The sequence below is a fragment of the Pempheris klunzingeri genome, chromosome 4, assembly GCF_042242105.1.
Source record: "Pempheris klunzingeri isolate RE-2024b chromosome 4, fPemKlu1.hap1, whole genome shotgun sequence".
Taxonomy (NCBI): domain Eukaryota; kingdom Metazoa; phylum Chordata; class Actinopteri; order Acropomatiformes; family Pempheridae; genus Pempheris; species Pempheris klunzingeri.
In genome coordinates, this window is record NC_092015.1 from 20,515,872 (window position 1) to 20,541,643 (window position 25,772).

Genomic DNA, 25,772 nt, shown 5'->3' on the forward strand with positions numbered 1-25,772 from the left:
GGGATACCAAAAGCTTTATTTTGAAAATAGTACTTAAATATAAATACTATGTCAGAAAACATATGCAAATATTAAAAATACAAAAAAGGCTTACAAAGAACATTTTCAGCACAGGAGTGGCAAAGTGGCGGCTACTGGCTGGGAGCCTCTCTGCTATGAAAACATCTGAACTTTGAGGACAGAATCATAAACATGTGTTTGCAAAACAAGTAACCATAAGTGACCGAGAGAATTATTTCCACCCATCCTCATTCCCCACCCAGTAGTGTGCAAATCAAGTTTTTCCTGGTCTCAGGGCTGAGCATGACAGATACAATCCTTACATAAACCTCAGACTGTTTTCAGTTAAAGGGCATGTGATGTGTGCTGCACCCAGGACTTCTCTCGCAGGGCAGGTAGGTCAAAGCATTCTTTTAAGTCGAGACAATCCGAACAAAGAACCGATTCAGCCTCTTCCATCAAATTCCCAGTGGATTCAGATCTATCGTTTTTTGTTACAAGTTGAAGTGAGAGCGTACCATTTCATCATCTGCATATTCCAAACTTTCTTATTCTACTGTAGTTTTCAAAACGCTGAGTGACATTTCAATACAGTACAGTGGGCTAGTAGTGGCGTTGGCATTTACTTTAACCTTCTCCTTTCCCTTTTAAGCAAGAACTAACAAAGGAAAATAGTGGACACTGACGACAGGCTTTATGTCTCCTGTAGTGGTCGCCCACAGTGTTCCTGGATTCCTAAATCCATTGATTGAAATCAGAGTCGAGTGCTACTCGGAGTAGACTGATCTGTTGACGGAGCTGTGGAGGAAAGTGACTGATAGTGATCCCGACTGGGGGCCTGTCAAGCATGATAGTCTGGGGTAAAAAGAGAGGGGAGGGACTCGAGTGAACGGCTGAGAAACCGAGAGAATCACCTGAACACGTTGCCACTGACTGTCATGCATGCCATACTGCAAAGCCAGATGCATGTTTGTGTAAAGGAATACCAGCAGGTCTTTTCATACTGAAAATCAAGAACCGACTTGAGTTTTCTAGCTACCAGCATGCAGTAAGGAAAAGACTCTTGGACAGTACTTTATTGGATTATTCTGGAAATTGTTTCTTGCAAGTGGTCACTGCCTGAAGTCAAAGAGGAGCATTCAGTCCTAACCTTGGAGGAGATTTTTCTGTGTGTTAAAGCCGTTCTGCTGTTCTTCCCCATTTTGGGAGGGAGACCCTGTGAAGATAAACAAAGACGACACTAAAATGCAGGTAACTCACATTGTGAAGACGAAAAATCACACAAGACAGACGCTGACAGAAGACTTAGGACTACTGACTAATGTTTATGCTCTACATTAAACTTGATACATGGCAAGTTAAGGCAGGTTAACTTGGTCTTAGCTTCTGCTTCCAGCCTAGCTTGCTTCAACTCTGGTTAAAACGTAAAAGGAAAGAATCATGTCCTGTTTGTCTTAGCTTTCTTTCTGGAACACACTAAAAGTACAAAAACTTCTCACAAAGTATTATTAAGTAACATCAAACCATCTCTTGACTGGAAAATGCAGCAGAACCTGCTGTTTTAACAACAGAAGCAACCACTCCAACACTTAAAGGGGTACTGCGGAGCTTTAGTATTGCAATTCCATTACTTTGGGAGACTCACAGCAGTCTAATTTAAGAAATATCCTGACTTTTAGATCCTAGTACAGGCCAAGTTCCAAAAGCACTGAACCTGACATTTGCCATAATGGAACTCAATAGATACTTTGATTAGACCCTCCCTGCCTCCTAAACACATACTGCTCTATTCTGAAATGTAGGTTTTCTGTTGACATTTTAAGTATCAAACCCGAGCTGAGATGTAAAAAATAACCCTGATGACATCATCACTACAAATCTAAATAATCAAGGCAAAGTGACGTGATGAAACTTTGAGCGACCAGATGCACATAAATGAGCTGTGATGGCCTGACTTCCTCCTTACCCCAGCCGTTGGTGGACACGTCACGATTGCAGATCTCATTGGCCAGCCTCTCGAAGTACTCGGGCAGGTCGCCATACTCGTCTCCGTAAGAAATGACCTTGATGCCCTTGTCCAGCATGTTGTCGCGCAGCTTCTTGAACTCGCCCACGTCCTCTCGCCGCACAAGCATGAAGTGTTCCAGGTCCGACTTGTGTTTGACTGCCTCCAGGAACAGCGCCTGGAAGGTCGTGTCGTCCACCGTGCGCCCGCAGCCGAGGAACACGAATGATTTGGTCTCGTACAGCTTCTGGATCTCGCGCTGTTGAAACCACCGGTGATGTATATTATTAAGCTTACACAAAAGCTACCATTTCTAATGCGTTATAGTACATACATGATGCCATAACACACCAAATCATTCACACTGAACTTATTTAGTAGAGAATCTTGTGCAGAATTAAGACTTTTATTAGAAAAATGACCAAGAGGGAGTACTTTCAGGACTCACCATAACCTCTGTGTTCCTCAGTACATTCTGGTAGCCTGCAGGGTGCAGTACAATACCACTGGGGTTGGTATAAACACCGTGGATATGCAGAACACTTAACCTCCGTTTCTCCTGAGCCCACTCCAACACCTAGACACACACACACACACATTTTTAACAGTCCATTGCACTCAATCCTGTTCTGGCTGGGCAGGGAGTAAAATCAGTGAACAGCAGTGAGAGGATATTAGCCCTGATGGAGACAAGGCATAAATACCAGGACTGAGAGGCAAAGAGAAGGGTCACTCATAAAACTCTGAGCAGTTATTGCAAATTTGTGTTCTATTAAACAAATAATCCACTTGAAATACACCGTGGCATAAATGACACGACCGAACAATTGAGATTTCGTGGAGAAACCGGTCAGAAGTGAAACAAAGTTATTTTTAAAGACACATGCTTCCCCTTGAGTGGAGTTTTAAACCAAAAGCAAATATTGTACAATCTATAAAATTTGACAAGAGCAGAGTAATGGGCTAGAACTTTAACCTCCCTCCACCTGTCGGAGACAAAAGGCTCTTTCAGGTCGAAGCATTATCTATTTTTCTCGAAAGCTAGCCAACAAGGAAGCCAACCAGCCAACACTGAAAGGGAACGTCATAAATCTAAAACAGTGCACTGCACTCAGGCCGATTTACCAGTGATTTTGAGGGTCATGTTTCAGTGTGTTTGTGGTCTAAAATAACTGTGAAATGCAACTTGTATTTCAAAATATACCAGAATCTGCTGCTTTTCATGACCTTTGCACTGACGAAAATAGCTGACTGGAAAATGGCAGGAAGGATCAATCAATGCCATAACATAACCAAACACCGTTTACCTTCTTCTCATCTGTCAGGTCCAGAGACTCCAGCTTGGTGCCCTGGTGGGCAGCATAGATCTCCAGCAGGTTGTCAAAGTTAGTAGTGAGGACCAGTGCGCCACTCTCCATTAACTGCAGCACTGAGCGCAGTAGATGTTTGCCTGCGTGCTCCATCTTGCACTCCAAGTCGTCAAACACCTCATATAGACAGTCCTTGAAGAATGTGGATCGCACGTTGCCTGTTCTCTGTAGACACAAAGTGACAGACAATAATGTTATGAGTAAACGAATTAATCACAATCTTAGTTATTTTTAAGTGTACATGTAAGAAATGATCCAATTGTCCTTATTTTCACACAAATGCTTTGTAGGTCAGAAATCTCACCTTAAACACCATAAACACTTTAAAAGTACTGAAACACAGAGCTAAGATTTGGTGATTGTATAGAGAAACATTGACGAATAAGTGAGTTTAGCGGTGCTATCTGACATGAAACATGCAGTGACAAGACTTTGTGCTGTGCATGAAGACAGAAGGCCATATGAACTGTTCCTGATCAATCATCAGCCAAGCACCTTTAAACAGCACTGAACATAGTATGATAACAGTAAAATGGAAAGGGAAGTGAGGCGCATAACCAGCAGCACTGTTTACCAGAGGAAGTAAAACGAAATAACTAATAGATTAATAAATAATGAGCACTGATCCTGAGGCTGAAAAGTGCCACATTTAAGTTTTGAAGTACTAATCCTGCAATGCAAGACAGCTTTCCAACCTCAGCCCCTGCCTTCTCTCAACAGAAAAAAAACTGTCCCCAAATCTGCTTTGATTGGTGAAGTATTAACTGCAGAAGAGAATTGACAATGTTTCCAACCTAAAAAATGCTCTGTGTACAGACTGAAGACCACATCACTGTGTCAGCTTTGTGGGGGGGGGGGGTATAATTTAAATTCAAGAAGGCCTCTGTGAAATCACTGTGGTTTTGATGAACATTGATGTAGAAAAACCCACAACAAGCAGCCTTTTAATGGGATTGAACTCCCTGAGTACACAGTTGGACTTATCACACCATGTGACCGAACCATGTGTGCATCAAGTGTCTTAAAATAAACGTGTGCATCTGAGGCCACATAGAGAAACATTTGGATGATTATGTTTTCTGTGTCTGAGATTTTACAGTGTAGTGTAATTTCCCCTTGGAGGCAGACAGAACAGGAGGTACAATGTCTGTCTAATTTAGTTATCATCATAACATGTAACAGCCCAATCAACACTATTTCTAAATGCCTTACATATAAAGGTCTCTGCCTGGTTATTAGAGCCAAGACCTAGTTAGCTGAGACCCAAACTTGAGTACCTGCTACTCCAGGTCATGTAATCCAGACCTTAGACATGGTAGAGGTCTGTTTCAATCTACTTTCAGCAGGACTTCCTCTTGGCACGGCTCTTCACAAGAGTTCCAAGTGGTTCTCAAGTGAGACTTCAGGCGTGTGTCAAGTATGCACCAGTTTTCAAAATATCTGCTCAAGGGCAACTTTGTTCTGTATGAAACGCTCTGATCCTGTCCACAGGTCTTCAGGTAGCAACTCGCATACTACCTGAGTCTGCTAAGAGATTATGGGCTGTGACTACATGGTCTAAATCTCACCCTTACCTGAAAGAGCTTGTAAAAAAAAAAAAAAAAAAGAGAGAGAGAGAGAGAGAGAAAAGGATGGCAGGAAGCGCTGGGCAGCTAAGAATAGCAAAGGGTAGTGCAGAGATGCACTGGCCAAGGTGATCCTAGCACAGGGAAATGCTCCGCTGACTTCCAGAGATTACAGCTCTAATGGGCTAAACAGCGGGAGTCCTTTCCACAGGAAGGAGCTCATTATCCACATCTAGTGTCTACAGCACCCATCCTGATCACTGTGTCCTTGGACTGTCTCTGGACTTATGTAATAATCAAATGAAGTGCAAGTAAACAAGTCTGGTTACTAAATATTCATTCTTACCTAAAAGACTAAACTCGTGGTTCCATGCTAGCTCTGCACTATTGACATGCATACAATCAGCATAAAATAGAAATATAGCTCTGACGGCAGAAACAGATGCTGACTTTTCGCACTGCTAGTTGACTCGGGAAGAATAAACCAAAATAGTTTCCTTTTGCAGCACATATGACAATAGATGATCAAACGTTTCCTCCGCTGACTCTGTGGAAAACATGGTTTATATTTCTTGCTTGAACTGGGAAAATAAACTAGTCAGCAAAGTTGTAATTAGCCTCATTTCTGCCAAGGTCAAAGGTGGGAGAGGATTTACAACAAAAACATTCTCTCGGTGGTGGAAAGGCCTTCAGATTACCCTCATTGCATGAAACTGTGTGCCATGAAAAGTGGGTTAAACTCTAACAACCTGCTGTTCCTGGGAGTGACCGGACACAAGGCATGTGCTTCGGTTTTCTGAGGGTATTTTGATATTGTCCATTATTGTCTATTATCATATCCCTTGGGGAATACCATGTTTCACACATGGAGAAACCCCTTTTACATGAACTCAGGCCCAGTGCCAACACCTGTGCTTAACTGCAACAAGGGAAAATATTTGCAGATAGGCTTCGTGAATGGAATCACCACACACTCATGTCCTCTACTGTAATTTACAGTATGCCTGCTGTTTGGGTGTTGCTCTCTTTTTGTCTGAATGGAAAATCTTGTCTATAGGGCTGCTGGTTCACATTTTTCTATGCCTGTTCTATTTTCCTAAGCATAGAGCCTGCTGTGTCTGTAGCCAACGTCAGTGGGCTGGTGTCCGCACGACTGTGGATTGAAATAAACCCGATGGATAGAGCCATAAAAGTGCTGTTTGTTCCCTTTGTGACAACAGGCTGTGGGCTGAAACAAAGCGTGTTTTATCAATGTCAAAGGTGCGATGAGACATGACTAACACAGGAGGCAAACGGTATTAAGGCTCCCATCTGCCAGCCCTGCTCCAGACCAGACCGGTCCAATAGGAAGAGAACTGAGTTATACGGGAATCCAAAAATGTCAATTGTAATAATCTGACTGGGTTAGAAAGGCAGGGCTCTGTAAAAAAAAAAAAAAAGGTTAATTTTCTCACTCAAAATGGATGACTTTCTATGAATTATTAGGGAATAATTTAGTCTTCTTAAACCTGTGAAAGCTTATCAGGGATTATTAGGTGCTATGAAGCTGTGATGCTAACCATTGGTGTGACAACTATGACACAATACTGTGCTTTTTGGTGTCATCACTGTCTTCAAATACGAAAAGTCTACAGAATGTGACCCATTTTAAGTGTACAGGCACAATGATTTTATCAAAAGTGGTGTTGAAGAAATTGATTTTCTATTCCTCGCCGTCACCAGTGAGGTTACCTTGATTTTGGTGTAATTCCTCTTAATTGTAAATTAAGCTTCCTTTTAACTGTGTTAGTCAGATTAATTTTGTTTTTGTCCTCTCTACCGTCACATGGCGTAGCACAGACCCGTCCGCCACTGATACAAGTGTAATGGATGCGATGGATCTTCTTTTGAATACGAGTGTGAATGAATTCTAAAAATGAGATTGTGCAAAGGTATGAACTGAAAAAAAGCAGCTTCATGATTAGGGATTCAGTTTCTGGTACTAAAACAGAAGTCTCATATATGATGTCAGGCCTGTTTTACTTTCATTTCTATTTGGGGAAACAATTACATCTTAATTACTTTATCATCTGGAACAAGGAACAAAGTGAACACCACACTGAATAATGCTAACATTTAGAAGTTGCCTCTGCTTCACTCAACATAATTTTAGGATTTTTTTTTCCAATGTAGGATGCTGTTTGCTGATGAAACTGCTCACACTTAAGTGGCCACACCATCCACACGACCATCCACTTCATCGTAGCTTTGTGCATTACTCCCCGGTGAAAACTTGTTAACACTAAAATGAACTTTAAAACTTATTTTCAGAGAAGGGACCAAGCGTAACTACTAGTTCAGTGCACGTTTGTATGCTGTATACATGCTGTAAATACACTGTAAGCCTTGATTAAGGGGGGGGTTAAAAAATACACTCATGTGGTTCAGCTCTCCTGCCTTCATCAGGGTGTTTCTCTTTTCATGGAGCCCTGAAGAAAGCACTGGTGGTTTTGGAAACACCAGTAAATGAGAAACAGGAAAACACGGCCTGCTTTGCAGATTGATTCCACGTCAACTGACTAGAAAGTTTGTCCATATTGATCAAAATGTATTTCTTTTTGAGCCGCAACAAACAAGCCTTGTCTCATCTTCGAATGAGATAAGGCTAAGATGTCTTATCGCAATCCATAGAAGTTGAAACAAAATGTCCCTGGCTGAGGAAAGGACAGTGAGCTGGCAGTCTGGCTGACATGTGTTTGTACATGTGCGACAGAGGGGTGTAGACAGGAAACGCAAGGAAAAGGACTCAGGCAGTCTTACCGGGGAAAGTTTCTGAATGAGGTCATGGGCCACATGCACCAAATTCTTATCTTCCTGCATGTGCTTCTGGAAACGACGACTCTCCTCCTCCTCCAGCAGGTCAAAGTCATTCGCTGCATCAAGCAAAGCCTGGATGAGGCCTTTCCAGGAGCGGAGTGCAGGGACCTGAGGGGCCACTGCAGAGCTTACGCCCGTGCCGATCACCAGGACCAGCTCTGGGGCCCGCTTGGTCTTCAGGCTGGGCAGCAGTTTCCTTTGGGGCAGGCAGAGATTGAGTGACGATGGTTCCAAAGATGATGCTTCCCAAATCCTTTCGACAGTATGAAGGTTAAACAAACCATTTTCAAGCACACAAGCATGCAGCGTGAAACTAAAACCTACCTTTACTTAGGACTGGCAGTAAATCAAATAACTCAAATAAAACAAGGATTTTAATCACTCCTGTTGACAAAACTGATGCACGAGTCATGGACACAGTGTGCAAGCTGGCTCCAGAAGCAGCACCTGAGCATACCTGGGCTTTTTTGCATTTGAGTCTGCATCCTGAGAATCAGTTGCAGGTCGCTTCTCAGTTTTCACTGCAACAACGGAGGCCATTCAGCTCCTGTAACAGAAACATGATCGACCACATGCTAACTCTGATGACTGCTTCTGCAAAGAATAAGCAGCACAATACAACAATCCTGAATGCTGAGTGCTGACATATGTGCAGCTTCCCTCTTAACAACCACATCATAGAGGCATCATGTCATATAGGAAATTATAAATACATATCACTGCCAGGTCCATAGCAAATGACCGGGTCCTGCTTACCACCCTCTGTATCCTTTTGTAAACAGGAAATAATTCATAATTTCCCTCTTGGTGACACACCTTGCCTGATGATATATGCTGTAAGTGATTTCAAACATACAACCTATAGGAAGGCTATTGTTCCAGGAAACTGACAGTCAAGGTGGCGTTAGCTAGTTCTTGTTGAATAGCTGATGTTTTCTTTTTGTTTTTTCCCCTTTAACGTGAAGTCAATCGGTCCAAGCAGCCATCTGCTGTAGCTTAGCGTTGATAACCCGGTCCACCTTTTAATACTAGCTAAATATTCATTTCTTAAGCTACAACTACCAGAAACACTACATTAAAAATAAAAAAATTAAAAAAACTTTACTTCATAAGCTAACTTATGCACAAGCTGAAGTAAACGTACTTACCTTGGTAGGGGGGATGTTACCGTCCAGTGTTTATTCCAGTTCAAGTAGAAATCCTTTTGAATCGAAGTCAGCCAAAGTCGATTCAGTATCAACGTGAGCCACGTTAGATAGCCTGGACCTGATATGGCAGCGTTTAGCTTTTTGACTGTATTAAAGCAAACCTGATAATACCTTAACGGCAGCGTCTGGGCAGGAAACAGGTACTGTATCTCTAAAGAATAACAAACAAAACCCAACTAACTTAACTTACTGAACTAACAGGTGTGGTTAAGCTAACGCTAGTTTGTATTCTTTGCTTTGAGCTAAGTTAACGTTAGCTATCTGCGAGGTTGTTAAAATCACGCAACTGCCTTTGTTTTACTTGTCATTCTGAGGTTAGAGCAATTAAAGCGGAATTCGTCTGCTGTTAGCCAGTCTCTTGGGCTAAAAGTAGTGTTGGTTTAACTCCCCGGGTACCGTTATACACCAAGAAGACGCTCGACTCTGTCGGCCACTTTTCTACACATTGTCCGTCTGTTTAAGTTTAGCGGAGCTGTTGAAGTCACCGCCTGTGGTGATGTGCGCCCGCTCTCATGCTGCGTTCAAGTGCTGTATGAAAACCTGATGTCTGTCTTTACTCTCCTGCGTGGGACGTTTGTTAAAACCGAGCTTGTTTCGGGATCACAGACCCACCAACACCCACCGGTACACATTTTAAACCAGCAGACGTGGTTAAAATTAATGTATTATTCTGTATGGTTTCTATGAATACAAACAGACAAAACAACAACAACAACAACAACAAAATGGAGATTTACAAAGAGGACGTGAAAGCAGCACAGGTCGGACCTTTTCTGGGGGGGGTGGAGGGACAGCACAGGAGGGAGCAATATGTGGGACAGTCATGGGTGAGCCAAACTGTACGTATGAACCGGTCACAGCATTCACCGTAGCTGCAGATGCAATCAAACAATGAGAGAATGTCTCCTCTTAATGTGGCTTCAGTCAGAAATGTGTGGTGTCAAACCATCTGTCTTTCAATCAAATGATTAGAAAATGATTGATTGGTTGATTGAAGATTATTAGTATATTTAGTAAATAATAAAACAATAAATAGAATCTGAACTTTCAGCAAAGCCTGGTGCAAGCTATTCTACTTATTATTCAAAAAAAGCTTTCAGGTTAGAGAATAATACCTTTTCTTTATTTTGAATGACTCAAAGCACTTTTAAAGCACTATGATAAATTCTAAAATTAAACACTAATAAATACCCCACATTGATGTACAGTGTATGATTTCCCCCATAACTTATGCTAAACAGGAACACGTCAGCATAATGCTGCTGCAGTATAACTACTGCTAGTCTGCCATCTCCTGTTTAAAATGAAGACTGCACGTTCAAAGTATTTAGAGCAAAAGTCACAGCCCCTCACCATAACAAGATTTGCTATTTAAATCCTTTAATGTTTAGTCTGACGTAAACCAGGATGTATGTTTCACTGACTATACCAATAATAAAGACATACTAGCATGTTAAATGTTCTTCTAAACTCCACCTGCCTAACACAGTATTGTTTATATACACACTATTATATTGTAGATTTAGTGTTTCATACTATACTTTATTTTCTATACTCTTACATCTTTATCATTTAATTGTGTGTTCTTTTTATACATTAGTATATATATTTATACACCAGTGACAGCTGGGATTAGCTCCAGCACCACCCTTAGGATACGTGATATAGACAATAGATGGGAGGATGTATGAGCATTGTTGGTGCGAGCCAGAGAATTAACAATTTTCATTTACAATGACTGCTTTACTGCAATTGTGCACATGATAAATAAAGAACCTTTAACTGCGTGCTAATAGTTCATTAGTACAGAAAACATTCACCCTGAGACTGTGGGTGCCATTGCATCATGGGTGCAGGTGGTCTGTGTACATGGCGCTCTGTGTTTTGTAGTGTTTCCATGAAACAGTGCACATTAAAGATGAAAAAGTAAAAGTCCTACCTCGTTACTAAGTATAAGTGGTGCTGCTGACATGGAGGAACACAATTTATAATCTAGAATATAAAATAACCACATTAAGTACAATGTACAAGCAACATTAAACAGGGCTGTAATTCTTGTTTTACACATAATCTGTGTGTGTATGTCTAATTTTCTTGGGTACTTGGGTATGTGGCAAAGGTGAAGAATTGTAAATCTGTAAAATGAAATGTGCTTACAACACATAATTTAAAAGCCCATTTATTTCTCACCTTCTTCTTCAAATTCATTTGTGAATGACTCAAAAGATTGACATCCTGTTCTCAAAGTACCAAATAAAAATAACTGTTGGAGTGAGATGATCCACACACACAGACACACGTGTTCACCTGGTGAGTAAATTATTTATAACTGTAGTGCAATACATATTGTGTTTAGGCTTAATTTAAATGACAGCCCACATCAGTGCATACAAGTTAGTATTAAATATCATTTAAATACATAACTCAAATCAAGCACACGTTTTCAATCGATACATATCAATGTATTCAAAGATACAATCAAACACATAAAAGGCATACCATTTGTCAGTCCTTGACATTCCAAAAAATATTTCCAGTTAACAGTTTTATCCCAAATCATCATCCACTAAAGATTAAAGAATATTACAGCTGCAAAGTTTTATATATCCTCATATAAAGGCTCTGTGTTCGTTTGTTAACAGGAGAAAAGGCATTCCGGTTGCATTTGATGACTTCATCCAACGCTCTCTCACTAAGGATTTTTCGGTCGCTTGTTTATTTGCAAGAAATATGTGAAGTTACAACGGGCTGTTTAAAGGTCAAAAACCTTTAGGAGGTGAAGTCCCTAAACAAAAGTAAGATTCCCTTACTTTACACTCCTTCCCTTCTTAAAATGCAACAGTTGTCTTCAATTGCACAACATGAGCCTGAAAGTAGCACGACGACAACAAAAGGTTTTGTTTCAAGGCTGGCAGATCTGGAGCTAAACTATTTTACTTAAGTAGGACTTAACTTAACTAAAATAAATAAATGGTGAGAGATTAAGTGGCTATGAATAATAATAATAATAATAATGATAATGATAACTGCAGGGTTATGATCAGTCACCTTTTCACACTGAATCATCAGAGTCGTGACTCTGGCGTTTGCAGGTGTGTTACTACTGTGATTTTTGACTGATGAGGGAAGAAAGAGGTATTGCAAACGATGGTTCGTGAAGTCAGCATACTGGGAAGTCATTTCCTCTCACCAAAGGGAAATATGGCTTTAAGGGCACATAGGATTAGCATAGGTCTGGTCAGGGCTGAGCTCTACACAGTATCAGCAGCTTCCTATCCTCTGAGAGCAAAGTCTGTGAAGAGCCAAAAGTCAGGAAGAAGAATGCACTGTTTGAAGAATCACAGTTGCACATCTATACAGAGATAGAGCCCTCTCTAAAGTTGCTTTTGCCTATCAGAACATTGAGGAGTACAGCCTTGCCCTCCTGGGTCTCCCCCTGAGCCTGTCTGATGATGTCACTTAGCCTGTCCTCGTCCTCACGCCCTATAAGATAGCCCTTAGCACCATAACCATCTGCCACTATATGATAATCTGCAAAAAGGAGAAGAAAATATAATTTGCCAGTGAGTAACTGCCCAGTCACCATACAGTGTAAGATAAAATAAGTTATCACAGCAAAAACGTACCGGTAAATGCAAGGCCACATGCCACGTTGCTGCCGAGAATGGGAACCTGCTCTCTGGATATCTGACTCCAACATGCATCATTTCCCACCACTGCTATAACTGGTGTCTGGGGAGAAAAAAAGTGTGAATTATCTGACAAAAACAAAGAGAAAAAAATATAAAGCATGCTTGTTTTTGCTACGAGGAGAATGTATTTTTAACTGCTGTAATGTAATGCAGGGTTTACAGCTGCCATTCTTGCTTATTGTACTTCTAAGTCTAATTAAAATGTTACATTACAATCATGTAATGCCTCCTATAGACAACTTCAGCGGTAGGGATCAATTGCACAATAAATATATAATATAGATAACCTGGCATACAGCACAGTCGCCACTCCATTACATGGAATGCGGAACTATCAGGTTTTTAAAGGCCCCACAATACAACCACACACTGTTGTGTTTTTCTTATTTTGGCCAATTGGACCTCTACTTATGTGTGTGTGTGCTGACTGTATTTGATTGACATCTACGTCACTCTCCTGTTGCAACCATTGAAGTGGGATAATACTTATACCAACATTGTTTGTATTAGTATGTTGATAGCAAGACTGCGTTGCACTTTATATATGCATACTAGAGTCACATGGATACATACTGTTTCATGTAAATGTCATGATTTACCTTGTGTCTAGTGAATGTGTCAAACTCTGCAACACTGTATCCTAAGGAGCCATCACCGTACACTACCCACACCTGAAAAGCACGCAAAGAAGCATCTCATTCGTAAAAGGTGAACACCGACAGATGATCAGACAAAGCACTTTTAGAAGTGCCAGATTCAAAACTGTACCTCAGATTCAGGCCGGCACAGTTTTGCCCCCAGGGCAAAACCTCCCCCGACTCCCAGGGTGCCAAAGGCTCCTGTAGGGACAAATAAAGTTATGTCACTATGACTCTGAGAATACAATGCTACAATACAGGCTTGTGATTTTATTTATTATTAATTAACTTCACTTTGAGATTACAACAATCCTCTAACCTCTTTATGAGCCATTAAAACATCTGAAGTTAACAAAGTAACTTTTTATACACACACACACACACACACACACACACACACACACACACACACACACACACACACACACACACACACACACACACACACACACACACACACACACACACACACACACACACACACACACACACACACACACACACACACACACACACACACACACACACACACACACACACACACACAAAATTACGGGCCCTGTTATCTCACATTTAAATGACCAAAGATCCAGTGTTTTAATCACGATACCTTCATAAACACATTGTTTTTCAGTCTACAAGTTCTGACCTGGATCGAGCCATCGCATCGGTCCTCTCGGTCTCATTATGTAAGCAGCACTTCCAACGAAATCGCCCCCATCGGCAACGATGATGCTGTCCTCTGCCATCAGCTCATCCACACGGTGGAGGACTTTCAAGGGATTCAAGTGGTGCTCGGTCTTCTCATCTGCTTTAGCCCTGGAATAAAAACACTCTAGTTTATGTGATGGAGGTGGTATTTTGTAGTTAGAGAGATGTAGCTGCATTTGCAGAAACATTACATTAATTGATGAAATTGCGTTGGCTTATTAAAGATTTAGGTAATCTTTAATTCACTTATTCAAAGATTTAGGTAATCTTTAATAACCACAGAGTAAGTGATGAGGAAATCTGTCTAGGTGACACTGATGGGACCAAAATTCATCACCTGTGCTCACCTGTTTGCATTTTCTTTGGTCATATCTCCAGCTTTGAGGCTCTGAGGCCATTCCTCTGGACAGCGATGGCCCTTTAGGCCTTTAGAGAGCCGCAATAAGAATGAACCAGCGTCACCTAAAATAGACAGATACTTGCATTTTAGACATTTCACTGATTGTCCTAGGGCCCAACCCTAGAGTGCAAATCAATAGGAACAAGGTACATTATGTTAAAGTCAAAATGCTGATGTATGATGATATAGGGCATTCATGATAAAAAAAAAATCGGAGCCTGTAACTTATGAAAATGGATTATTCCCAACTAATCACAAGAGATCAAAAATGACACATTGTTCCTTCAATTCCAATCATGTGTCATCACGGCAGCTTGTGAACGTACCCTGTATAGCTACGGTTGGTTTCCAGAACATGTCTGAGTTTTTCAGCAGCTGCGTCTCGTCTCTGTTGACAGCGATGATCTTACTGCGTCTGTTAAGAACTCTGCCGTAGCTCAGCCGGAAGTCACACACGGTGCCTGCAAACACAGCACATGAAGAGAATCCTCTGGGAATACGTGATAGCTCGTGGCTATACTGGGTACTTAGGATAAACAGTTTAACCCTCTAAATGTATCTCAGCAGAAATAAAGACAACAACTTCCAGGAGTTCCTTTTAGCAGTAAACAGCTGTCATTCTACGCCACCTTACATAAAGTATAAAATAACTGCTGAATTATTAAATGAAGAATCAATCATCAAAATCAATTAATCGCACCCATCCTCTATACAATCATGATAATTAATTATGCCCGGTCATCTTCTTACAAAGCTATCTTCTGTAAGTTTGTTTTATGTTCGATTAATAAATAATCCTCGTCAATAAACTAAATCGTTGCTATGCTAATATGTAGGATTAAAACTGCATTAAAGCTGTGTGCCTGACCTGCTAAGAGCACCAAGTCGGCCTCCTTCAGAGCATCTCGCCTGTTCTGTCTGATGTGGATGGGACTGTCTTTACCCAGCATGCCACGGGACATGCCCCCGAGGAAGCAGGGGATGCCCAGGTCCTCCAGTGCCTTCCTATAGCAGGAGCAGAGAAACATCTTTCACTCAACATTTCAATGCTACTCGAACGCTGACAGGAATTGGAGTAGTTTAGAACAAAGCAACAACATTTCTTATATCAGCAGTGAAATATCAAAAAAGTGCCATGAAAACTCGATAGAAAAGAGAGGAGAAAAGAAAAGGAGAGACACATTGTCCTTAACCTGATATCATCGACTGGAGTCGGGGGTAGAGTTGCTTGGCTACCCAGCAGAATAACAGGTTTCTTGGCTCGACTCACCAGCTCTATGCACTTTTGTACCTGTTTTGTATTGAAAGAAAATAAAAAGACAACCGCAAAACATTTAAAAACTATCGCTTAATCATCTGAATATTGTGCAAACTGAGAGGGACTGTCATGTGTTTGTATGTTACAATAGGAAGTTCCTTCAAACTTCAGTACTAGGAGCAGCCTTACCTGATCATCTGTGGCTTGTGGGATGTCAACAGGGAGGGGAGACACATCTCTGGTCTCCCAGGCCCCAGCAAACAGGTTCATGAGGTGGTTGTTGAGGTACCTTACAAGAAATAAGACACTGACATATGAAATCATTGCATATGTCTTATCGCACACATGAAACGTGGGGAGAGGGTTGTTCAAGCTTGCAGAAGAGATCCAGGTCAGGTTTATACAGTATGTGATCCAGACTACAACTTTGTTTTTTTACATACACTAAATAGTAACTGTGGTGTAGACAAGACATGCTGATGATATACCATGAGACAATTTTTCCCATCAGGCCTTTGGGAGGGTTCTTAACTCCAAACTCTTTGGACACCAGATGGAAGGGATAAAGCGTGTCGATGGGGAACTCTATAAAAACGGGGCCGGGAGTTCCCGACTGGGCGATGGCCAGGGCTTTCCTGACAGTAGGCACGATCTCCCGGACAGTCCTGATGGAGGCACAGAACTTACACAGCGGCTTGAAGAGAGACATCTGGTCGATGTCTTGCAGCGCTCCTCTGCCCTGTACCGAACACAACAGAGGTTAGATGGTGAAGCTGAGAAAAGTTAAGATGATGTTATTTTATTCTACCTGCACATTCACGTCATATTTGCATCAGGATTTAAGTGACTCCACCTGGAGTAGTGTACCAGCAGCTCCTCCCATGAGCAGCAATGGAGATTCAGCCATCTGAGCGTTCTTCACTGCTGTCACAGTGTTGGTGAGGCCTGGGCCGGCAGTCACTGCTGCTACGCCAACAGTTCCTGGTAAGGACAGCAACAAGATTGCACTGACTCAATGAACAAACTATACAAGATCCTCAGACGAGGAACACCTGCTCTATTATTGCTGTTAGCTGCACTTGTTTGACAACTCAAAACCGCTGCGGTGGGAAAACCCAACACCTTTCCAACAGCAGCACACCCCGACTCCTTTATTCTCCACAACTCCCGGTAACAAGATATGAGCTGAAATAAGCCCGAGGGTCACACATTCTGACTTATCTATTCTCGTGACACAAATGTGCACCTGAGAGTCTTGCCACAGCATCAGCAGCGAAGACGGCCGTGGCCTCGTGTCTGGTGTCCACAATGCGGATGCCCACCTTCTCGCAAGCCACCAGGATGGGAGAGATGTGTCCACCGACAAGGGTGAAAAGGTACTTGACCCCGTGGGCGCGGAGCACCTCTGCCACGCTCTCGCCACCATGCCGCGGGCTCTGCGTCTCAGTCTGCAGTGAGTCAGAAGGGACAGAACAAAAGAGATTAGTCAGATCATTCCTGTTGCAGCACACGACTGATTCAACGATGCTGTAAACAAGATAACAGCTTTGTCAGAGATAAACCTCTGTCAGAGTGAATTGATGGCCCCTCTAAAGGTCAACTGTCATCTCTCCACCCCACCGGCCTTTCATATTTCACAACAACCACTTTTTGTTCTGGCTGGCTGTGGTGATGAGCCTCTGGGCTTTGTGCAATCATAACAGCCCTGTGCTGTGATAGCCTTTGTGCTAAAAAAAAAAAAACACAAGGCTGGTCAAAGTTTGCATGAATGGGGTCCAGCTTACCTTTCACCTAAGAAGGTCTGCACGACACAGGTGATTTTCTTTAAGTGTGCACAGACAAACACAGATGTGTTTACTATGAATGATCCGTGCAGTGCTGCTTTAAAATAGATAAATATGCACATGGAAAGGAGCAGAATACGTGGAAGTTATGCTTTTTTTTTTTTCGTTGTTGTTGCAACAACCTACCTTGTGAAACAACTGGTAGAGTAAGCCAAGTTTGTAGGCTGCGAGCACAAGTCCAGCCAGCGCAGAGCATCCGAGAGCGGTGCAAACGGCCCCAAATGGCTCCATGCTAGGATGCGGAAGACCAGCCTTTACTTCTCCAAACTCCACTTAGCTAAACTTAACGGCCAAAGCTGCTCTTTAGCCGGTCCAGCTCACTAGCACGGCTCGGCTAGGCTAAGATACTGTGGAGCTGCTCCTACCGCAACAGCAGCTATACTCCCATTTCAAAAGTCGTAATTCTACAGGTGCATTCGCTGTGAAATTAGCTCACATAAAGAGACTGATAAAAGGCTGTGAAGGGCATCTAGCTGGGCTGAGGGCTCTTTCCGGAGTACCTGTGCCGACACAGGAACACCAGCGGATTTATTTACACACCAAGCTTGCGACACATACGTACACTTCCGGTTGATATTTTCAAAATAAAGTCGAAGGAACAATGTGCTCACATTTCATGGTGGTTTTGTGGTTTATATTTTCGTTTATATTCAAACTAAATGCAAACTCATATCCATGTATTCGTATAGGTAATGAAAGGTGACTCTTCCTCTCCACGAATATAGCCTTCATTTTTCTGTAATGGCTAGTCTTAGAAATGTATATCTTTTATTGTGAAGGTATACGTCTTTTCCGGTTACTAGGCTTTGTTTCTGGGTAAATTCATATGGCTGCCCGCGATTAAGTGTCTTTTGTGAGTGCGAGCGCGTCTCCCGTGTAAAGGACAAGCCTTTGGCCCAATGAGAGGCTTGTGAGGATGTGTCACGCTGTCAAAGGGTCAAACAATGCGATTTCTAATCAGAGCAAAGTTCACACTGAAATGACAAAACAAGACGAGACAGACAGTGTTGCATGGTTGAATTTAAGGCAACAGAATGAATCAACATGTCACTAAATCTTTGGAGAACAAATAATCTTACTGCTGTACAGTAGCACATAGAGACATTGTTGTAAGCAAATTAATAAATCATTGACAATGACTGCCAGTATCATTAAACTGCCCCCTTGTGTGTGTGTATGTGTGTGTGTGTGTGTTGCTGCTGTGCATTATCTTCACAGCAGTGTGCAAAAGGGGAGTTTGTACACATCAATTATCTTTCCATGGTCAGGATTTTCAGCAAACTGTATTTTGTCGTCCGCTTTTTGTTCCTCAAATACAATAATCTGAAAGAGAGCATAAAGAAAAAAACAAACATCTTGTAACATCCACTTCAGCCAAATCGAGGTTCTGTTTCATTTTATTAGATCCTATGGGTGTACCTGGTTATCCCCACTTCTGATCCAAGCTCCTGGGAGATAGAGGAAATGCTGGGGGCCGATGAACCAGTGACGTCCAAGGTTCTGCCCGTTGACAAACACAGCTCCTTTACCCCAACCCTGAGGATGGATGCACTGGTATGATCAGCCAAATGACAATATGGAAGGTTTACTAATTGACTACAATAAAACACTGACGTACAGTGGTAAAATTCAAGGCGTCAGAATGTGTCCAAAATATTCTGAATCCTTCAAAATAGAAATATATACATACAAATACAACAACAAGACTAAGATGCTGCATAAATACTGCATATAATTTTATTAAGCATGCATGCAAAGTACTGTATTACACATGAAGACAGATTTGAAATATTAGACACAGTAGATCAGTATTAGAACACTTCCTAGCTCTAATTGGTGCAAGTGGTACCATAACAGATGACTACTCACGGGGAGTCTGATGAAGGTGTCCCTGGGAGGACCATCCACATGCAGTCTGGCCTGGAAAAATCCTGGAATGGAGGGCGGCCCAGAATCAGACTTCCAGTGACTTGAACCCATTAATCTGAAACAAGATCAAACCTTCATTTGTGGTTTCCCATAATTCCCAGCATGCTTTTCAGCAAATTCCAGAGTAACTATTTGTGTGCGCCCAATAGTGCATATATGGACATGGATTTTGCTGTAAAGAAATACAGCTAGTCATATCCCCACACCACTAAACATCAATATGGACTCAGAAATACACGGTGCATCAGCAATACCTGTTTATTAGCAGTTTATTAAGCTTCTTAGCCCTTTAATTTATAACCATAGAATGTCTGTTAGTGAAAATCAGCTGACTAACCTTTTCATAAAGCCTGGCTTCATATCTAAACAGAAGATGCTAAATCCTCTTAGAGGGCAGTGATTCAACAGAATGTCTCCCACAATACCTGTAATACAATGATGGCATAATGACACAATAGCAGAACTAAATACACATACATTCCTAATCCTACATACAGTAGGCATTGCATTGATACAAAGAAAAAGTCAGAAGGTTTACACAGGCTTGAACAATGTTAAAATCAGTGTTAAGAATGGTTTAACTTATATGAACAGTTCAGGCGTGGCATGAATGTATCTATAATTTTAAATCATAAAGAGCTGGCGTATAGTAAAAGCTATGCATAGCACAGAAACAAGACAATGATGTTGAATGTGGGACACCTTTGCGCTGTTCATCCAGAGCCTTGCCATAATTCACTCTCCCACAGTTCTCCACAAGTAAGCTCAACGTCCTCTGGCCCTTCGATGCACAAAACATGAGCGTCATTTACAGAGTAACTCAGTAATTCAGAAAAACTGTCACAATGAGCCAATCCAGTATTCTAATGCTAGTTTGAATATGCCAAATGAAATAATGAATATAGCAGAGAATATTCAGATAGGATCCATATGTAATGTTTACAGCTTCTCAGAATCACATTTTGGGGGTTTGTTTATATCCTGCTTGAGCGCATTTAAACGCTACAGAAATGAAGTCTGTTGGATAAGTTAGAGACCCTTTGAAAAACTAGTCCCTCAGAGATGACCGTATATTTATTATACACTGTTGCCCATAAAGTTGGAATAATTGTTCAATACCCCCAATTTTGTTAAAGCCTGAATACACAGTTTGCAAAGGTTAATTGTGGTTTAAGTTTCACTGTGACATGTTTGGAAGAGTTTGATCAATAAAGTTGAGAAGATATACACTTTATTTATCAAGAATAAATCACATTGTCACAATCATTTCATGAGAAGAGGTAAAAAACATTTTATTCCAACTTTATGGGCAATGGTGTATATTTAAACTGATGTAGTTATTTACAACATTTGGGCAAAAACTCACAGAAAATGATCAAGACACAAAAGACAGTGAATACCTTTCCATCAGGAAGTGCCAGCTCGTGGGTCTTGTAGTCCAAACTGCCAACACATTGTCTGTCAACAAACACCTAGAAAATATTGAAAAAATGACAATGACAGGATCATGTAGAGCCATGCTGTATAACCACAGAAGCAATATTTTGTTACTACATGATGAATGCACTGTATAGTATGTGTGTGTGTGCGTGTGTCTGACCAGGGCTCTGTCTCTGATGTTGTTCCTGGAGTTGAGGGTTCCTCCACTGGTGATGATGGTTTCATATAGCGTGTAACCATATGACTGACCGTTGTTATTGTTGACGGGGAGATTCTCCATATTCACCGGCCTCTCTGACCTGTACGGCTGGATGAACAGTCCAGCATCCTTACATATTAGATACAAGAATCCGGTATGTATCTGTGTAGACTTACAATCAGGATCACTGTCGTGTTCCATTCTCACTGTCGTGTTCCATTCTCACTGTCGTGTTCCATTCTCACTGTCGTGTTCCATTCTCACTGAATGAAATCATTTTGACACACTTGGAATAAAACAGTCCACCAAACATCATCTGACAGACGCTCCTGAAAAAAAACAGGCGTGGCGACACCTTGATGTCTCACCAAACCAGACCTGCCAGGTGTGAGACATGTTGCCAGATCTCTATATGGAGACATTGAAGCAAACACGCAGGCTGATGACAGAGATGCTCTGTTTGTGTTAATCTCATCCCAGCAGGGCTCCAGTATGGTCTAGTTACAACAGTTTCCATTCTGTAGATCACATAATCATCTCTCACACCAGACAGGTGCTTGCCATCTGTAGTTTACCTTGTCGGTGAAGTGCAGGCTGTCCCACAGTGACAGGTGCCGCTGGATGACGACAGGGTCGTATGCTTTCCTCTCCAAAGGAGAGGGCACTTCAGGAAGAGGCTCAGCTGGAACGTGAGTTGGTTAAAAACATTTAATTCATGATTATGACAGGTGATAAAGCAATCAAATGAATTGGCAGGTGCACAGTTTCACATAACATTTGTTATGCGTGTGGGTGCTGAAAAAGACATTACAGTGGTACTGGCTGAATAGATTCCTCAAGAGCTGATATTTTGGGGTGTAATCTCCAGCCTCAGAGAGCGGAGCGTCGTAGTCTGCAATGAAAACACAGTAAGGGGAAGATCTGAAACATCCTTTGTTCTTTGGTCTCTGCGCTCTAAGATAATCCTACCAACCATAACTGGTGACCTGAGGTTTGTAGGTGCCAAAGTCCATTGCTCCATTCATGAAGCCAAAGCTGGTTCCCCCATGGAACATGTACAGATTAATGGAGACACCTCTCTCCAGGATCTCTGACACAACAGCGAGCATGTCTGTAAAAGCACATGACAGTAAATGATGATGACATAATTCACAAAGTGAGCCAAATGCAGCAATGAACAAATGAATGAGCTGTTAACACCGGCAATAACGCTGCTCTCTGTCGGCTGAAGTGTCCTTGAACACTACCTGAACCCCACAGCTCGGAAGCGACACTCTGAATTACCCTCGCAAGGTTATCCACAATCACAAGCATACAGACTTTGGCCTTTGTGGAGCTTGTAAGTGTCTAATGTAATGAATGGAGTGCAAAGTGATGCTGAAAATGAGTGTGTGCTCAGCATATCCGTACCCACAGCGTGGAACACGTGGTGATGTTCTCCCCAGACATCAAACCACCCAGACCAATACTCCATCACCATTAGAGGTTTCTGGGGCTAAACAAAACAGAACACATGCCTGCAAATACACATCACACTGACTACTATAATTTAAGAGCCAAAGCTTTAACAAGAAACAAAATCTGACATTTTCCTTTTGGGCTTTCAGCCAACGCTAAAACTACAGTGCATGCAAAAGTCCACATAAATAATACAGATTTAAACTACTGTTACAAGTAAGTAGTAGTGAGTGAAAAAGGTGCATTATCAAAGACGTCCATTAGAATCACTTACCTGCATGTCAGCTAAGCACTGGATAGCTCCGAACGACAGTCTCTGAAGGTTTATGGTTTTTAAAACTGAAATGAACAAGATTTAGACGCAGTGAAGCACAAAGTCAGACAAAGTGCATTATGAACAGTAAATAGACTTGATGAATAGATAACGTAAAGCAAGATGAGCTAGATATATTCGGCGTTTCTATCTATATCACACTGGATTTTTTTTAAATGAGACATAACCACAAAAGTAATACACTTTGTGGAGTATTTTCAGTTGTTTTTCCCCTTTTGACTGAAGGGTTAGTCGTCTTCATTACCTCCCTCCATCCCTCCATATCTCAGACCCTCCCAGTTGTCTGAAGTCAGCAGGAGCTCCTTGATTCCTCTGGACAGGAGACACTGCAGGAAAAGACATATATTACAATGTGTTGCAAAGATTTCAGTGGGAAAAAAAACAACAGCGCAATGCATCGTCAAGCTTACGTTCTTTATAAAAGGCATGTATGTATCATCTTTGGCATATGATCCATACTCATTCTCTACTTGAACTGCAATGATTGGGCCTCCTTCTTCAAACTGAAGAAACAAATGAGGAAAATGTATAAATAACAATCATAATTCATTGATATATGAATAAAAATAATAATGCATTAACAACTGAAATCTCCAATTATTCTTTCAGGAATTGTTTCAACATGAAATCTCATAGGAAAACTTTGACTTTGACTCACCATCAGAGGTTTGACGACTGAGACGAGCTTGTCGAAGTAGAGATTGACAGCATCTACAAATCCAGGATAAGTTGTCCTCAACTGCATGCCTTTATCTTGTAATAACCAGCTGAAAGAGACACAAGAACAACTTTCACAGCATGCTGCTCATTTAAGGCAGTATATTTTAAAGCAATGGGAAGATGGTGTTACCTAGGCAACCCTCCCAAGTCCCATTCAGCGCAGATGTAAGGTCCAGGACGTAGGATCACCCACAGACCAATCTCTGCTGCTAAACTGACATAGGCCCTGAGAAAGGCAGAGACACATGCTTTATTTTTTAAAAAAAGAACCAGATTGCATGTCTTTTGGAAATGTTTACCCATCTACGAAGAGGAAGAAAAAGAAAAAGAAAATGGAACGCTTACTTGAGATCCAACTGATCCTGAAAGTTGAATGTTCCTCGCTCAGGCTCGTGCAGATTCCATGGCACATATCTGAAAATGCAAGAAAACAATTCTTTCCAGCTTAGAAGCAATATCACATTCCAGTGGCTCGTAAAACCTTGTTTCTATTTCATTTTAAGATGAACTAATTCATGAGGCCTTTTTATACAAACACATTTGATTTCATCTGATCTGTGTTTGACCTTCTCCAGCAATAGCTCTGTAATGTGACTCATGGTCAAGTTGCCGTGGGAGCCTACGTTGTGAGAGTATTGAGGCCACAGGCCTTCATCTTCAGCAGACGGTCCTCCCAGTAGGCTCTGGGGACACGGAAGTAATGGATGGAGCCCCCCAGGATGCGGAAGGGCTCTCCCTCCAGAGTGAACTGAGACGAGTTGGCCCTCAGACCCTCCGAACGGCTCATTCTTCTCACCTCAGGGGGATGTCTGGTGGGAGAAAATGTATGGTTAGTATTGGATAGTAAAAGTCATAGGATGAATTGTTCATTTTAAGATATGTTACTATAATAAACTGAATCAAACAAAATACTTTTTGAGCACAAAAAAGTAAAAACTTACCAAGAGCTAACAATAAGTCCCAAAAGCAGAATTACAGAAAATCCCAATTACATCAAAAACATTGCCAAAGCTGTACCTCGATGCTGTGCTTGCCAGGGAGCGTTTGAAGGGAGGATGGTGCTGGGAGGCCTCAAACACTGCGGATAAGGGAAACTATTGTTGTTTCAGAACAAAAATATAATAGTGCTCTGTTTGTCTCTCTCTCTCATTCTCTGCAGCACTCAGTCAGAGAAAGGAGGCATCACATTGTACACGGTGATGCTGGTCTCATGGTATAGTTTATAGGTATAGCCCAAGTGACGCCCTGTAGTGGTTCTACATTTAAACGCAGCCAACAAATAAGAGACCGTGGCTGACTGTGGCCATAAGTTAGTGAGCAAAGCATGAATGTGTGTGTGTGTGTGTGTGTGTGTGTGTGTGTATGTGTGTGTATGTGTGATGTTCTTCATCCTCTCTGCCTCAGTTAGGATCTAGTTGGGGTCTTTATTTTGTCCCTGCCTCTGAAATCACACCAACAGTTTATCTATCCATTCTTCTATTATCTATGCTGCTTATCCTTAAGGGTCGCAGGGGGGGCCAATCCCAGCTGACTTTGGCCGAGAGGCGGGGTACACTCTGGACTGGTCACCAGTCAATCACATGGCTGACAGATAAAGACAGACAACCATTCACGCTCACACTCTCAACATTTTATGATTAGCAATAAAATCCAAAAATAAAAAGGTCAAAATCATATCTTGAAAAGCACCACGACAAATTACACAGGTTGTGAATTTGCAGGCTACATTTTATCTCAGAGACCAACTCCAGAGATAACAGATCTACAACTTGTAGTTCTGCAAACTATACAAGACTAAGAATTGGACATGCAAGACTGAATTTAATTTTGCACCTGATCATAAATCAGCCAGGGTACTGTGATAGCTACCATCTAAGACTGTAGACTTTTAATTTGTAAAATATGCGAAATGAAGACAGTCACTGAAAAGGGAGAGAGAGAACAATAATATGGATGTAAAAACAATACTGAGTTTTGGGGAAAAGAAAAAAATATATAGGCCTACATATATATCATCATGTTCATATTCTTACATTCAGGACATACATGAGAATAGAAGCAATTAATGGATTTTTTTTAACCCTTGTATGGTGTTCGGGTTTGTGGGACCCGATTTCACCCGTTTGCATGTTCTTTATCAAAAAG

At 41.6% G+C, this 25,772-nt stretch overlaps 3 protein-coding genes across 5 annotated transcripts in view; all 3 read right to left on the bottom strand.

Moving 5' to 3' along the window:
* Positions 1–18,059, bottom strand: part of ilvbl (ilvB (bacterial acetolactate synthase)-like) — a 123,528-nt gene extending 105,469 nt beyond the window's left edge. The window contains exons 1-14 of one of the 2 annotated variants that reach the window (XR_011584158.1): positions 17,674–18,059; positions 16,950–17,151; positions 16,557–16,684; positions 16,192–16,442; positions 15,893–15,992; positions 15,639–15,736; positions 15,314–15,450; positions 14,772–14,906; positions 14,393–14,507; positions 13,984–14,153; positions 13,465–13,535; positions 13,296–13,367; positions 12,631–12,736; positions 11,772–12,535 (exon numbers count right to left, since the gene is read on the bottom strand). Coding sequence is in view for 1 of the 2 variants with exons in the window: in XM_070829093.1 (XP_070685194.1) it covers positions 12,357–12,535; positions 12,631–12,736; positions 13,296–13,367; positions 13,465–13,535; positions 13,984–14,153; positions 14,393–14,507; positions 14,772–14,906; positions 15,314–15,450; positions 15,639–15,736; positions 15,893–15,992; positions 16,192–16,442; positions 16,557–16,684; positions 16,950–17,151; positions 17,674–17,778 (1,869 nt within the window). In the remaining variant the exon portion in view is untranslated. Of the gene's footprint in view, positions 1–11,167; positions 12,536–12,630; positions 12,737–13,295; positions 13,368–13,464; positions 13,536–13,983; positions 14,154–14,392; positions 14,508–14,771; positions 14,907–15,313; positions 15,451–15,638; positions 15,737–15,892; positions 15,993–16,191; positions 16,443–16,556; positions 16,685–16,949; positions 17,152–17,673 lie in introns of those variants that run through there. The other variant, XM_070829093.1, reaches the window with a different exon arrangement.
* On the bottom strand, positions 12–9,479 carry fam118b (family with sequence similarity 118 member B). 2 transcript variants are annotated; one of them, XM_070828867.1, is made up of 9 exons: positions 9,116–9,479; positions 8,945–8,997; positions 8,254–8,343; positions 7,740–7,992; positions 3,313–3,540; positions 2,454–2,582; positions 1,967–2,264; positions 1,151–1,216; positions 12–855 (listed from the first exon to the last, which is right to left on the bottom strand). In XM_070828867.1, the coding sequence occupies exons 3-9, from the start codon at positions 8,334–8,336 to the stop codon at positions 842–844; spliced, it is 1,071 nt and encodes a 356-aa protein (XP_070684968.1). In that variant the 5' UTR covers positions 8,337–8,343; positions 8,945–8,997; positions 9,116–9,479; the 3' UTR covers positions 12–841. The 2 variants fall into 2 exon arrangements, with proteins under 2 accessions (XP_070684968.1, XP_070684967.1); XM_070828866.1 differs by having other exon boundaries at positions 9,106–9,479.
* A 673-nt stretch (positions 18,060–18,732) lies between the features above and the next one.
* On the bottom strand, positions 18,733–24,429 carry glb1l2 (galactosidase beta 1 like 2). The gene is made up of 18 exons (XM_070829481.1): positions 24,251–24,429; positions 23,973–24,041; positions 23,758–23,853; positions 23,566–23,674; positions 23,318–23,410; positions 23,152–23,233; positions 22,848–22,912; positions 22,526–22,610; positions 22,089–22,226; positions 21,927–22,007; positions 21,691–21,797; positions 21,077–21,223; positions 20,877–20,948; positions 20,179–20,257; positions 19,814–19,901; positions 19,417–19,531; positions 18,967–19,083; positions 18,733–18,870 (listed from the first exon to the last, which is right to left on the bottom strand). The coding sequence occupies exons 1-18, from the start codon at positions 24,412–24,414 to the stop codon at positions 18,760–18,762; spliced, it is 1,818 nt and encodes a 605-aa protein (XP_070685582.1). The 5' UTR covers positions 24,415–24,429; the 3' UTR covers positions 18,733–18,759.
* Between the last annotated feature and the right edge of the window lie 1,343 nt (positions 24,430–25,772).

What these genes read in the sequence shown, in the direction of transcription:
- fam118b (XM_070828867.1), bottom strand. Translation starts at nt 8,336, where the DNA reads ATGGCCTCCGTTGTTGCAGTGAAAACTGAGAAGCGACCTGCAACTGAT. An exon ending in TCATTCAGAAACTTTCCCCG is followed by an intron (nt 3,541 to 7,739) that starts GTAAGACTGCCT and finishes TTGTGTCTACAG; the next exon opens with AGAACAGGCAACGTGCGATC. An exon ending in ACCTGACAGATGAGAAGAAG is followed by an intron (nt 2,583 to 3,312) that starts GTAAACGGTGTT and finishes GTGTGTGTCTAG; the next exon opens with GTGTTGGAGTGGGCTCAGGA.
- glb1l2 (XM_070829481.1), bottom strand. Translation starts at nt 24,414, where the DNA reads ATGAGCCGTTCGGAGGGTCTGAGGGCCAACTCGTCTCAGTTCACTCTG. An exon ending in ACATCAGAGACAGAGCCCTG is followed by an intron (nt 20,949 to 21,076) that starts GTCAGACACACG and finishes AATATTTTCTAG; the next exon opens with GTGTTTGTTGACAGACAATG. An exon ending in TCTGGATGAACAGCGCAAAG is followed by an intron (nt 19,902 to 20,178) that starts GTGTCCCACATT and finishes ATTGTATTACAG; the next exon opens with GTATTGTGGGAGACATTCTG.